This window comes from Pleurodeles waltl, chromosome 1_2 (assembly GCF_031143425.1).
Source record: "Pleurodeles waltl isolate 20211129_DDA chromosome 1_2, aPleWal1.hap1.20221129, whole genome shotgun sequence".
NCBI classification, from domain to species: domain Eukaryota; kingdom Metazoa; phylum Chordata; class Amphibia; order Caudata; family Salamandridae; genus Pleurodeles; species Pleurodeles waltl.
This window is the reverse complement of record NC_090437.1, coordinates 1,090,971,649-1,090,986,377: the sequence shown is the minus strand read 5'-3', so window position 1 is coordinate 1,090,986,377 and position 14,729 is coordinate 1,090,971,649. Positions and strand designations below refer to the sequence as shown.

Sequence of the window (14,729 nt, the reverse complement as noted above, 5' to 3'; positions counted from 1 at the left end):
ATTTAATAACCTTCTTATATTATTTAGCTGAATTGCCAGGTAGTATTTATAGAAATCAGGAGTTACAATCCTCCCTTGCTCTTTCTTATTAAAGAGCTTCTTCCAAGCGATACAAACTCACCTAGATGCCCACACAAGAGTCAAATTCACCTGTAACTTCTTAAACCACACCGGCTTAAACTCTAAAGGGATTGTGTTAAACAAAAACGTAACTTTTGGCAGGATAATCATCTTCAAAACATTTGATCTACCGAGAAGGGAAAGTGGAAGGCCAGTCCATATTTTTAATAGCTTCTTTGTGGCTGCCCATACCTTGGGCAACCACCTCCAGATTGGCTGTAATCTGTACCCCCAGATATCTTATCTCCTGTTTGACCAGGGTTGACCGGGTTATTGTAGGAGGTATTCTAACACATAATCTCAGTCTTCTGTTGGTTAACCGAGAACATGGTGAACTCATGTTGCAACTTCTGCAGTGGAGACCCCTGGCGATGATGACATATCACATAGATGAGAATACTGGACAGTCTGTGGCATATGGGTGGGCGTTTCAATGAGCTCCTGACACTTTATGTATGCTTTAAATAGTAGACATATTTTTTCAAACGTATGCACCCTGTTATAGACCATCACCAACAATTTCTCCATTGCATAAATGTTCCATACCTTCTCCTACCATTGGCCCTGGTATGGAGATGACTGATGTTTCCAAAAATGTTCTTTGTTTAGCCTGTCTGTCAATAGGCATATGTTACCAATGTGCCTAACACTGTTGTCATTAGGTAACTGCTATTTTTGCCTAGGGCTCCGAATAACAGAATAGTAGGGCCTAACAGGAGTTCTACTCAGGTCATCATTTTGATACATGACAGGACTTCCTTCCAATATGATTGGGTCGGTCCACAGGACAACCATGCACTGGACATTGTGCCCATGGCCCCACGTCCTCACCACAATAGGTCTGTACAGCCAAACATTGCTCTTAGCCTCGAAGGTGTTAAATACCACTTTGTTAATATTTTTTTAGCATATTCTTTAACCCCTTCTGTGCCGAGGACGTAGTGGTTACATCCTTCGGCACAGTGCTGCTGTGCCGAGGACGTAACCACTACGTCCTCGGCACACAGCCCAGAGGGAGCGCTCTTGTTCCCTCTGTGTGCTTCCCCCCACCCCCCCAAAGTCAGGGATGGAAGGGGAAGCCCTTCCCCTTCCAGCCCCGACACCCCCCACCCCCGCGTGACGTCAGCGCGCGAGCGCGCACTGATTAGTCACAAGCTCTGCTTCCAGCGCGATTGAAAGAGAAATGCTTAGCATTTCTCTTTCAATCACGTGGGGGAGGCCCGGAGAGGCTTCAAAGGGAAGGAAATGTATTTCCTTCCCTTTGAAGTCTCTCCCAGGGTTTCAAAAGACGGATTGCTTGCAATCCGGCTTTTGAAACCCCACTAGACACCAGGGATTTTTTTTTTTTTAAATCGACATAAGGGAGCGACCCCTTGGGCAAGGGTCGCTCCCAGGGGGGGCATTTTTTTGGGAAGGCCTTTTCTGCCCCCAGGGGGGGCAGAAACCTCTAGGCACCAGGGATCATTTTTTTTTTTTCTTTTTGTTATTTTTTTTTTTTTTAGGTGGGAAGCGACCCCTTAGGCAAGGGTCGCTCCCCTAGGGGGCAAATTATATTTAGGCCATTTCTGCCTATTTTGATGAGTCCAATCTGCCCCCAAGGGGGTCAGAAACCACTAGACACCAGGGAGTTTTTTTTTTAATGTGAATTTCATGCAAGGGGAGCGACCCCTTAGGCAACGGTCGCTCCCTGGGGGGGCGGGGGGAATTATTTTAGTCCATTTCTGCTCCCCTGGGGGGTAGATCAGCCTATTTTGCTTAGGCTGATCTGCCCCCAAGGGGGGCAGAAACCACTAGGCACCAGGGATTTTTTGTTTTTTTTGTTTTACAGATGGGGAGCGACCCCTTGGACAAGGGTCGCTCCCCTGGAGGGGCAAATTGTATTTAGGCCATTTCTGCCCGCTTTGGGGGCAGATCGGCCGATTTTAGGTCAATCTGCCCCCAACCACTAGGCACCAGGGATCGTTTTTTTGCGCCGTCACGCAAGGGGAGCGACCTTGTAGGCAAGGGTCGCTCCCGGGGGGGGGGTCAAATTTATTTTATGCCGTTTCTGCCCCCCCGGGGGCAGATCGGCCTATTGTTATTAGGCCGATCTGCTCCCAGGGGGGGCAGAAACCACTAGGCACCAGGGATCTTTTTTTTGCGTCGTCACGCAAGGGGAGCGACCTTGTAGGCAAGGGTCGCTCCCCGGGGAGGTGGGGGGCAAATTTATTTTAGGCCATTTCTGCCCCCCCTGGGGGCAGATCGGCCTATTGTTATTAGGCACCTCTAGGCGTCAGGGCAATTCTTTTTTTTTTTTGGCTGTTTGTTTTTTTAGAGATGGAGAGCAACCCCTTAGGCAAGGGTCGCTTCCCTGGAGGGGCAAATTATATTTAGGCCATTTCTGCCCGCTGTGGGGGCAGATCAGCCGATTTTAGGTCAATCTGCCCCCAAGGGGGGAAGAAAACACTAGGCACCAGGGATCTTTTTTTTTTGCGTCGTCACGCAAGGGGAGCAACCTTGTAGGCAAGGGTCGCTCCGGGGGGGGGGGGTCAAGTTTATTTTAGGCCATTTCTGCCCACACGGGGGCAGATCGGCCTATTGTTATTAGGCCGATCTGCCCCCAGGGGGGGCAGAAACCTCTAGGCACCAGGGCAATTTTTTTTTTGTTTGTTTGTTTTTTTAGAGATGGGGAGCGACCCCTTAGGCAAGGGTCGCTCCCCTGGAGGGGCAAATTGTATTTAGGCCATTTCTGCCCGCTTTGGGGGCAGATCGGCTGATTTTAGGTCAATCTGCCCCCAAGGGGGGCAGAAACCACTAGGCACCAGGGATCTTTTTTTTTGCGTCGTCACGCAAGGGGAGCGACTTTGTAGGCAAGTGTCGCTCCCCGGGGGGGGTGAGAGGGCAAATTTATTTTAGGCCATTTCTGCCCCCCCTGGGGGCAGATCGGCCTATTGGTATTAGGCCGATCTGCCCCCGGGGGGGCAGAAAACTCTAGGCGCCAGGGCAATTTTTTTTTGGTGTTTTTTTTGTTTTTGTTTGTTTTTTTAGAGATGGGGTGCGACCCATTAGGCAAGGGTCACTCCCCTTGGGGGCAAATTGTATTTAGACCATTTCTGCCCCCCTTGGGGGCAGAAACCACTAGGCACCGGGGATTTTTTTTGGCGCCAACGTCACGCAGGGGGAGCGACCCCGTAGGCAAGGGTCGCTCCCAGAGAGGGATGTGGGGGGGGGAATTTATTTTAGGCCGATCTGCCCCCGGGGGGGCAGAAACCACTAGGCGCCAGGGCAAATTTTTTTTTGTGTTTTTTTTTTTGTTTGTTTGTTTTTTTAGAGATGGGGAGTGACCCATTAGGCAAGGGTCGCTCCCATGGGGGGCAAATTGTATTTAGACCATTTCTGCCCCCCTTGGGGGCAGATTGGCCGATTATAGGTCAATCTGCCCCCAAGGGTGCAGAAACCACTAGGCACCGGGGATTTTTTTTTTTTGCCGCCCATGTCACGCGGGGGAGCAACCCCGTAGGCAAGGGTCGCTCCGGGGGGGGTTGGGGGTGTTGGGGGGCAAATTTATTTTAGGCCATTTCTGCCCCCCCGGGGGCTGATCGGCCTATTGTCATTAGGCCGATCTGCCCCCGGGGGGCAGAAAACCTCTAGGCACCAGGGCAATTTTTTTTTTATTTTTATTTTTTTAGAGATGGGAGCGACCCCTTAGGCAAGGGTCGCTCCCCTAGGGGGCAAATTGTATTTAGACCATTTCTGCCCCCCTTGGGGGCAGATTGGCCAATTTTAGGTCAATCTGCCCCCAAGGGGGCAGAAACCACTAGGCACCGGGGATTTTTTTTGTTGGCGCCAATGTCACGCAGGGGGAGCGACCCCGTAGGCAAGGGTCGCTCCCAGGGGGGGTTGGGGGTGTGGGAGGAATTTATTTTAGGCCATTTCTGCCACCCCGGGGGCAGATTGGCCTATTGTTATTAGGCCGATCTGCCCCCAGGGGGGGCAGAAACCTCTAGGCGCCAGGGCAAATTGTTTTTTTGTGGGTTTTTTTGTTGTTTGTTTTTTTAGAGATGGGGAGCGACCCATTAGGCAAGGGTTGCTCCCCTGGGGGGCAAATTGTATTTAGACCATTTCTGCCCCCCTTGGGCCAGATTGGCCGATTGTAGGTCAATCTGCCCCCAAGAGGGCAGAAACCACTAGGCACCGGGGATTTTATTTTTGGTGCCAATGTCACTTTTTCCCATTTGTTTTAAAAAAAACGAAATGTTAGCTTTATTTTGGCTAATTTCTTGGCCCCCCCGGGGGAACCCATAAACTCTGGGTACCGCTAGAATTCCTAGGATGTTGGAAAAAAAGGACACAAATTTGGTGTGGGTATCTTATGTGGACAAAAAGTTATGAGGGCCTAATTGCAAACTGCCCCAAATAGCCAAAAAAAGGCTCTGCACTTGAGGGGAAAAGGACTAGCAGTGATGGGGTTAAGGAACGTTTGGCCTCATGGAAAGCAGACAAATTCAAATAGGTGGCTCAGACCTCCCAGGACCCACTGCAGCTCAACAGGGAACCTCAACTTGGGAGCCCAGTCAAACGAAGGAGTCATTCAGTTGTTGTAACATGAGATTTTCTGAAAGGCTTGACTGACTTAAATAACCCCCATCAAACTGCATAGACCATGACCTTGATGCTAGAGTAGCTGCTCGGGAGCTACTGCTGAGAGACCTATTTGACGAAATGGATGACTATGATAATCAATTCAGAAGAAATTGCATCCATAGTCAGTGAATCACAAAACCAGACCTCGAAAGCCAAGTTCAAGCTCTATTTCGAACCATTTTCTAGTTCCAGAATGACAAGGAAAGCCTGTTTGATCAGGTGTATCCTACGTTCCAGCAAGGGAAAAAGCTTGTCCCTGATGTCCCAACCCCGCTGAGTACTTAAAACGCTGGGATGATATCCTCAATGCTGCTCACAAATAAGACACCATCACAGTTGCAGGGGGCATCATCACTCTGTTCTAGGATGTATTATCATCCACACTGGCAAAACAAACAGACTTAAAAAAGATCATGTCATCTCATCTGAGAAACCAAGAGGAAGGCCCTAGTCGAACAAATAAATGCCAACTCTAACAGCAGCAAAAAATTATTCGCAATTTTCTTCACCACACCCATAGCTGTCAACAGAAACGTCAACCCATCACAAGCTCTGTGTTATAACCTCATTAAGGCCACATGTACAAAGATCTGGTATTGCGACTCGCAATACTGGCTGTACAACAGTGTACTTTACACTGTTTGCAATTCCCAATGGGATCGCAAATGACCTACCTCATGAATATTCATGAGGTAGGTCGCAATGTGCGACCCCATTGGGAATGGCTGCCCTCACAGGGATGGTGGCCTGCTGGAGACAGCAGACCACCATGTCTGTGACTGCTTTTCAATAAAGCAGTTTTTTTTTTAAATGCAGCCCATTTTCCTTAAAGGAGAACGAGATGCATTTCAAAATCAAAAATAAAAAGTTTTCTTTTCACTTTTTCAGAGCAGGCAGTGGTCTGCTATTATTTAATAGGGAGGTTTGTACCTATTGATAAAGTGTTATTTTAACATGTCATGATGTAGCTTTTACACTGCAGCAGTCAGGCTACTATGGTAGGCCTGATCAAGGGTATCCTTTATGTTTTCATGTCATGGGTATATTTCCGTACCATATATTCTGGCCTTATAGAAATGTTAAATAAGCCAGTCAGGGATTAGTCAATTTCTACATGTTTTAAAGTTAAGAGCACATACCCCAAGCACTTGGTAGTAGTGAACCAATGTGTAGAGTACAAAATTCAGCAACAAAATTTAGCAGAAAATAGGAGGTGACCATGAAAAACAGGCACTTTTCTCACAGGCACGAACATGGTCAAGTATATCTTGTCTAGCTTTGTAGCCCCTGTGCCCAAAAACAAAGTAAATGGCAAGTTCACCCACAAACTCTCACTGAGGAGAGGAGAGGCACAAGATAGGCTGCACATTGACACCACTGTTATTTGCCCTGTAAATAGACCCATAGGTTAAAAGGATCCTTAACAATCCTGACATCAAGGGAATCACAGTGAAATGGAAGGAAACAGTTGGCATTATTTGCTGATGATGCCCTTTGCTTCCCAACTGACCTCGAGACATAGCTACCACCTCTGATAGTTGAAAATTCCACGTTTTCAGACATTTCTGGCTTTATGCTTAGCTATACCAAGTAATGTGGAGTGGTGCAGTTTATCACATTTAATATTATTTACAAGTTATACAGATACATCTTGCTCTGCGCTGGAATAATTTCCCCTACTCAAAATATGGAGTCCTCATGAAATGAAATAAGATTTATTGAGCGCACTAAACTCACGAGTATCAAGGCGCGGAAGCCATATTGTAAGACAGGTACCCATAGTTGGGAGAGGCACAGAGAAGAGCTACGCAAAAGCAGAGAGGCTAAGGCTATGTTTGTGAAACATAACCAACCGCTAAAAGTCATACTATTAAAACTAAGACGAAAAAAGCCAAGTTTTAAGATGTTTTAAAAAAAGAAAAGTACTTTATTTCTGCAATCTCAGCAGGAAGAGTATTCATCAGTCTTGCAGAGAAAGGTATTTTGGGGTATTCAGAATGAGACGCTGTCTGGTTTTGCACTAGCAGTAATGTGTTCAAAGAAGAGTTGTTAATATTCAAGTACCAAGCATAGCAGTATTCTAATCATGAAGTAATTAGTGCTATAGCCACTTATTTGTGGAAACATTTTCTGTAAGGATCTGATAATGAAAAAACAGGTGCTAGAAACACAGTTAGAACAAGTTTCTCTTTTATTCTGTTACAACTTATGTTGTGGTTTCCCCACAAGTTTGGACCTTCTAACTCTACCCTGCTCTTCAAAATGTAAAACAATGTTCCTCTCTTCAATGTTGCTATTGACCCATAATCAACATTTCAAACCAAGAATATATGACGTGGGGTTTAGCAGGTGGAATTCCAGTAGTTCTCCCAGACTAGGCGATTTGTTTGATATGGAAAAGTTGCTCAGCAGAGTGGCCTGTTTAGAGCAGTTCGATCTTGCACATATTGATAAATAACACCTAGCTCAGCTGTTGCACTGGGTGGTAGCAGTGACAATGAGGAAAACAGCTGTTAGAGACAAGACCCAGATGAAATTAACATTTTAAAATAGGCTATTCGAAAAAGAGTTGTTTTGGAAGGGAGAAATCCCAGAAGCAGTCTGAACCAATATATGATCAAGAGCAGCAAAGTAGTTTATCTGCCCTCAGCTTAACCCCTTTGCTGCCAGGCCTTTTCCCCCTCCTGTGCCGAGCCTTTTTTTGGCTATTTGGGGCAGTTCGCGCTTAGGGCCTCATAACTTTTTGTCCACAGAAGCTAGCCAAGCCAAATTTGCGCCCTTTTTTCCCATCATCCTAGGGATTCTAGAGGTACCCAGACTTTGTGGGTTCCCCAGAAGGAGGCCAAGAAATTAGCCAAAATACAGTGAAAAGTTCGTTTTTTTAAAAAAAATGGGAAAAAGGGGCTGCAGAAGAAGGCTTGTGGTTTTTTCCCTGAAAATGGCATCAACAAAGGGTTTGCGGTGCTAAAATCACCAGCTTCCCAGCTCTCAGGAACAGGCAGACTTGAATCAGAAAACCCAAATTTTCAACACAATTCTGGCATTTTACTGGGACATACCCCATTTTTACGATTTTTTTGTGTTTTCAGCCTCCTTCCAGTTAGTGACAGAAATGGGTGTGAAACCAATGCTGGATCCTGGACAGCTAAACATTTCTTAAAAGTAGACAAACTTCTGAATTCAGCAAGGGGTCATTTGTGTAGATCCTTCAATGTTTTCCTACAGAACGTAACAGCTAAAATAAACAGAAATATTGAAATTGAGGTGAAACAAAGAGCCATTTCTGTCCACGTTTTCTTCTATAACTTTTTCTCGCGATGGCAGATTTTTTAAAGCAATATACTGTTACGTCTGCTCGACTCTTCTGGTTGAGGGGATATATAGAGCTTGTAGGTTCATCAAAGACCCTCGGTACCCAGAGCCAAGAAAGGAGCTGCACCTTGCAATGGGTTTTCATTGTATACCAGGTATACAGCAATTAATTTGGTGAAAAATAAAGAGTGAAAAATAAGTATCATGGAAACCTTCGTATTTCCAAAATGGGCACAAGATAAGGTGTTGAGAAGCAGTGGATATTTGCACATCTCTGAACTCCGGGGTCCCCATACCAGCATGTGAATTACAGGCATGTCTCAAATAAACGCCTTGTTTACACACTGTCTTACATTAGGAAGGAAAAAATGTAGGGAAAGACAAGGGGCAATAACACTTGTTCTTCTATTCTGTGTTCCCTCACGTCTCCTGATAAAAATGATACCTCACTTCTCTGGGTAGGCCTAATGCCCGCAACAGGAAACGCAACATGGACACATCAAATTTTTTCATTGAAAACTGACGTTTTTTGGAAAGTGCCAAGCTGTGGATTTTGGTCTTTAGCTCAGCCAGCACCTAAGAAAACCTACCAAACCTGTGCATTTTTGAAAACTAGACACCTAGGGGAACCTGGATGGGGTAACTTGTGGTGTTCTCACAGATTCTGTTACCCAGAATCCTTTGCAAACGCCAAACTTTTGCATAAAAATACTTTTTCCTCAAATTTCGGTGATAGAAAGTTTTGGAATCTGAGAGAACCCACCAATTTCCTTCCATCCAGCATTCCCCCCAAGTCTCCAGATAAAAATGGTACCTCACTTGTGTGGGTAGGCCTAGTGCCTGCGACAGAAAATGCCCCAAACCAAACCACAACACGGACACATCACATTTTCCCAAAGAAAACTGACCTGTTTTTTGCAAAGTGCCTCGCTGTGGATTTTGGCCTCTAGCTCATCCGGCACCTAGGAAAACCTAGCAAACCTGGGCATTTCTGAAAAACTAGACACCTAGGGGAACCCAGGATGGGGTAACTTGTGGCGCTCTCACCAGGCTCTGTTACCCAGAATCCTTAGCAAACCTCAGAATTTGGCAAAAATACACTTTTTCCTCACATTTCGGTGCTGCAAAGTTCTGTAATCTGGGGGAGCCACAAACTTTCTTCTACCCAGCATTCCCCCACATCTCCCGATAGAAATGGTACCTCACATGTGTGGGTAGGTCTAGTGTCCGTGACAGAAAATGCCCCAAAACATTACGAGGACACATCAAAATGATCAGATACAAAACTACCTGTTTTTGCGGGGGGAACACCTGCGTTTTTGGTCCTGGGCTCAGCAGCCATCAAGGGAAACCTACCAAACCCAGACATTTCTGAAACTAGACACCTGAGGGAGTCCAGGGAGGTGTGACTTGCGTGGCTCCCCCAGTGTTTTCTTACTGAGAATCTTCAGCAAACCTCACATTTAGCTAAAAGAAAATCACATTTCACACAATTTATGTGTGGAATCACCGCACCGGCACAAATTTCCTACAGCCCAACGTTCCCCTTTGTCTTCCGATAAAAATGATACCTCACTTGTGTAGGTAGGCCAAGTGCCTCTGACAGGGAAGAGCCAAAAACATGTCAAAATTGAGGGGGAACCAAAGCAGGTCCAAAAGGGCAGTTTGAAATAAAACGTTTTTAGGCTCACAAGTGGGGCAGAATTTTTATCGGTATAGATGCGACAATGCTAGGTGGTCGGAATTTTGTGGTATCCTGCAGATTCCAGAAGGTTCCATCACAAAAATGTGGGAAACGTGTGTGATTTCAAGCAAAGTTGGAGGTTTGCAGGACATTGTGGGTAAGAAAATGGTGCGGGTACATGTGAAGAACACCACCCTGGAATCAACCAGATTTTTCTACATGACAGCGTCCCAAAGTCCAAAAAGTGCAGCCCTCACCATTCCAAGTGGAACGATTTTGAGAGTTAGACAAGCTCTCATGGCCGAATGTAAAACCAAAACCCAAAATAATTAAATGTCCTCTTGCTTGCCATTGGTATAAGATCTTTTAGTGTGCGGGGAGACCTGAAAGACTGTTACCCCTTTCAGTTGGGGTGGGGGCATAACCATGCCTATACTAGTTGGTAGCCACCACCCACTTTTTTTTTTTTATTCCCTGGCATCTAGTAGGCTTACTGCCCCCCCCCCCCCAGGGAGTGGCTCGGGGGCAATTGTCCCATATGCCCCCTGGTGGGCAGAACAACTTTGTGCCCATTTATTTGGGGTGGGGGTATGGCCATACCCCCACCCTCTTTATTTTAAAATAATTCTTCCATGGTGTCTGGTGGGTTTTCTGCCCCCCTTGGGGGCAGATGGGCATTACAAAAATAGGCCGATCTGCCCCCAAGGGGGGGAGAAATGGCCAACAGTAATGTGCCCCCATGGGGACTGACCCTTGCCCAAGGGGCTGCCCCCCCAAACAAAAAACACACACCCACAATCCATGGCAGATCGGTCTAATAGAAATAGGCTGATCTGCCCCCAAGCAGGGCAGAAATGGCTTTAAATAAATGTACCTCCCAGGGGAGCGTCCCTTGCCTAAGGGGTGGCTCCCCATCTGTAAAAAATAAAAAACAATAAAAAATCCCTGGTGCCTAGTGGTTTCTGCGTAGGCCAAAGTGCCCCAAAGAGGGGCAAAAATGGTCTAAAATAAATTTGCCGCCCAGGGGAGTGACCCTTGTCTAAGGGTTCGCTTCCCTTGCATAAAATTGGCGCAAAAATAAATGCCTGGTGTCTAGTGGTTTCTGCCCCCCTTGGGGTAAGATTGGCCTCATAAAAATAGGCTGATCTGCCCCCAAGGGGGGGGCAGAAATGGCCTAACATAAAATTGCCCCCCAGGGGAGCGACCCTTGCCTAAGGGGTCGCTCCCCTTTCGTGAAATTGTCATGAAAACAAAATCCCTACTGTCTAGTGGTTTCTGCCCCCTTGGGAGCAGATTGGCCTAATAAAAATACCCTGATCTGCCCCACGTGGGGCAGAAATGGCCTAAAAACTATTTGCCTTTCAGGGGAGTGACCCTTGCCTAAAGGTTCGCTCCCCACTTCTAAAAAAGTAATTTAAAGAAATGATTGCTGGTGTTCACTGGCTTCTGCCCCGATCTGTGGGCATTCCTGCAGCCCGATCGCTATGCGTTCGGGCTGCAGGAATGCTCAGAGATACATGAAAGGAAAGGAAAGGTCTTTCCTTTCCTTTCATGTCTCTCTGCACGCCCCCACACCAATCGGAAAAGAAATGCAAGCATTTCTCTTCTGATCGTGCTGGAAGATGAGCTTCCAGCACGATGGGGGCGGCCTCTGATGAGGTTAGCACGCAATTGTGCGCCAACGTCATCAGACGTCACTGGGGTTTAGGGGGGTAGGGGTGATCCCTGCCTGGGGGGGTGGAAGGCCCATGGGGTAACGCTAGCTTTCCCCCCCTGTGGGCCGGGTGCAGGACGAGCTAGTCTTGCCCTCGGCACATGGCAACCATGGCCGAGGGTGAGACCAGCTAATCCCAGGCACCCGAGGGGTAAAAGATGGCATTTTATGGGTTATTGTCTTTACTTATGCTATTTTGAGGGTTGAGTTGGAAATAATCTGTTGCAGCACAGCAGTCAGTTGCCCCAGAGTCATCAAGCACAGGTGTTGCTTTGCTCATCCAGGGCAATCAAGACTCCAGGAGAATTAGAGAGCTAGGCACATAACCTGGGCTTCTCACCTCTTTCCTCTGCCTTTATTCCAGGCAGCTCCCAAATCGCTCCCATCTTCTCAGTTTCACCTTGCTAGGTTTCAGGAGGCCTTTAACATGGATGGCCTATTTTTGATTAATTTATGCTGCCCCCACTCTTCAAAGCAGCCATGCGCTTACACTTGTTTCCATTCTGTCACTGTGCTCCCTAGGCCATGCTTCTTCGGCACTCAGAGCAGCATTTAGTACCTGAGCCAGGCGCAAGGGTAAGCATGGACTGGCTCTGGCCCACAAGCAGCCCTTTTGTCACCTGTACAAGGCTATAGTCCAGTCCACTCTTGTGACTGCCACCTTGATTCACCCTACAAAGTGCGTCTCTGACCACGGCAGTGATATCTCCGCTCCTTCGTGATGTGGAGTGAAAACAATTACTTTCTTGTTTTTGCTTGCTGGCCTGGTTGATGTCAACAATGTTTGCCGTGTCTGTGGTGGATAGAGACCATGATGAAAGCCCCATCCTTACAGTCTAGCAGGAACATGTCTTCCCGGGTTTCTGCCATAGCCACTCCTTCTAAGTCAATGTCTTGTAAGCTTTCAGAATGCTGCTAATTCAAGAAAAAAAACAAAAGGGACTTTTGAAAAAGAACATGTTCGTTTTGCGATGTTCTGTCATTCCAAGAGACACTTTTTTATTAGGGTCGAGTGCGCGCAAGCGCTCTGGCCCCTGTTGTAATCTCTCTGTGGGCTTTTAACCACGCCCATCAGTTTGGTTGGTTTGTGGGCTTGCCTTTTAAAATTCACTTGATTTCATTAGTGAAAGGCCTGCATGTGTCATGTCTTTTCTGGTGTTTAGGCCTCCTCTACAGCACTGGTAACCTACTGAAAACATACAATGCTCTGTGTTTTCGGAATGGCTTTTGCACAATTTCTTTTTTTTTTCCTATGCAGCGCGATCCGGCTGGGCAGTAGTCGAGCACTTTGCATGACATCGACCCTTTTACATGGATAATTCTACTTCTGCTGGTTACATGGATAATTGCACTTTTGCCAATATGTTTCACTGCGAGCGAACTTCGGTTTCCTTTTCTGTGTCTCCTTCAAGCTCATGGCGACCATCTGCTTGCATATCTGAAACTGTTTTACTTTTCATTATCAGTTTATGTGGCAAGAAAAGTCTGGTTAGGAGTTTACAACGCTAATAGCTGTAACTCGAGCACATGTGAGACCCAATGCATTTCAAATGCTTGTTTTAATGTCTATTGGTGGATTTATACAGCAGGAGGGCACACGTGGCTACAGAGCACGGTACATATATAAAGGAATGCATGCCTCATCTGCAGGGTATCAGAAGTATGTTCGTCTATAAGCAGAAATAAAACGAGAGTCACAAATAAGAAATAGTAATCAGTTTTACAGTTCTTCATACTGCTCCTCTGTAGTTGATAAGCCCTATAACGAGCGGATCTTAATGTTGCTTCTTTTAATTGAGCTCAGTGGACTAGCTTCTGGAGGCAGGAAGGCGGAGCTGGTCACGGCCTTGCTGGATTCATGCTCACACCCAGAAGATAACTGTAAATGTAGGCAGCGACGTCAATCCTCCGTTTGCCTATTCATAAATAGTTATCACTTCCGAACTTACAAAAACAACAAAGGGGTGCACGCAAACTTGTCATAGGTTAATGTTCTTTCCATCAAAGCTTTCAGAAGATATTGTTGGATTTTTTTTTACACTGAAATTAATTATTAATAAGAGGCAGACTTACAGATGGGTAAGATCTCGAAGTCCTCTGAATGCATATCTTGAAATAGTTGCTATTTTGTTGCCTTCTATGAATCTGCAAAGAAAACAAAAAAAAATACATATTTGCTATTGTTATATCAAACTTGTTCCAACTAAGCAAAGTGACTTTTTTGCTATTTTGGAGGAAGCACATTATTAAATAAATAACACTTAGTGAGCAAGTGCTCCCCAGATGTAAAGTCTGAAAATTAACCTGTAGCTCGGAGAAATATCGGATTCAATTAATTTACTTTAGACAAGGAGGCACGTAAAAAAAAAACAATCTTCCAGCTTGCCCTAGACTCGTTTGTTTTTATTAAGCTGTGTGTAAGTGGTCGTGAAGCTACAATAACGCATGCTCATTAGTGCTAGCTGTGACCATGTAGGCATGATGAAGGGCTGGAAAAATCGATGACTGTAGGCAACGCAATGGTCTCATCAAGGGATGTGACCTAATTGTGTTCAAATATAATCACAAGTGTTCTCAAAGTAAAATATGCTCGCCAAGCACCTTGAAAAAACATGCGTTTGGGACTAGGCTTAATTTGATAGGTAGGTGACAGATTCACCAGTACTTAGGAGACTGACAGCTATGCGTACTTGCTTGAGACTATACTCGTGTGACTGATATCAAAGGTAGGCTAGCAGATGGAGTGGTTATTTAATAAACATTAGAAGGTCACAACTCAGTTTGATTAGTATTAAATGCCTGAAAGGCTATATGCAAAACACAATATAACCCCATGTCTTGAAAAATTCAGGATTTTTATCACACGTTGAGTCACCACAAAAATGTATTAATATCACTAATGTTTGTAAAATACCTCATTTATCCTATCCAGTTAATACGTTTTTTTACAGTATTTGTCTAGTGCTCAATTGCATCGCCATTGCATGAGCCAAGTCAGAGCTTTTCTGGATTTTTGAGTCAATTGGGTACCATGTGGCTCCATCAATTGACTGCTGATGAGTTTGTTATTCTGGTTGGTAGTTAGCATGTCTCTGGTCATTCTTATTTTGGTCACCCAGTAGAAGGTTTGTCGGAAGTGTCAAAAGCAGTAAAAATTAGGGATTAGCAAGGAGAAGGCACACAAAAAACGAAGGAAAAAGCAAAGCGAAAGCACTGAAAAAAAAGCAAAGAGAAGGCACTCAGAAAACAGGCGAAAAACCAAGGTGAAAGCAGCGA

At 45.7% G+C, this 14,729-nt stretch overlaps 1 protein-coding gene across 1 annotated transcript in view; it reads right to left on the bottom strand.

The window, feature by feature from the left end:
- LGI2 (leucine rich repeat LGI family member 2) overlaps window positions 1-14,729 on the bottom strand; it is a 171,740-nt gene that overhangs the window by 80,548 nt on the left and 76,463 nt on the right. Inside the window, exon 4 of the mRNA XM_069202163.1 lies at window positions 13,527-13,598. Within this exon, the coding sequence (XP_069058264.1) occupies window positions 13,527-13,598 (72 nt within the window). The remainder of the gene's footprint in view (window positions 1-13,526; window positions 13,599-14,729) is intronic.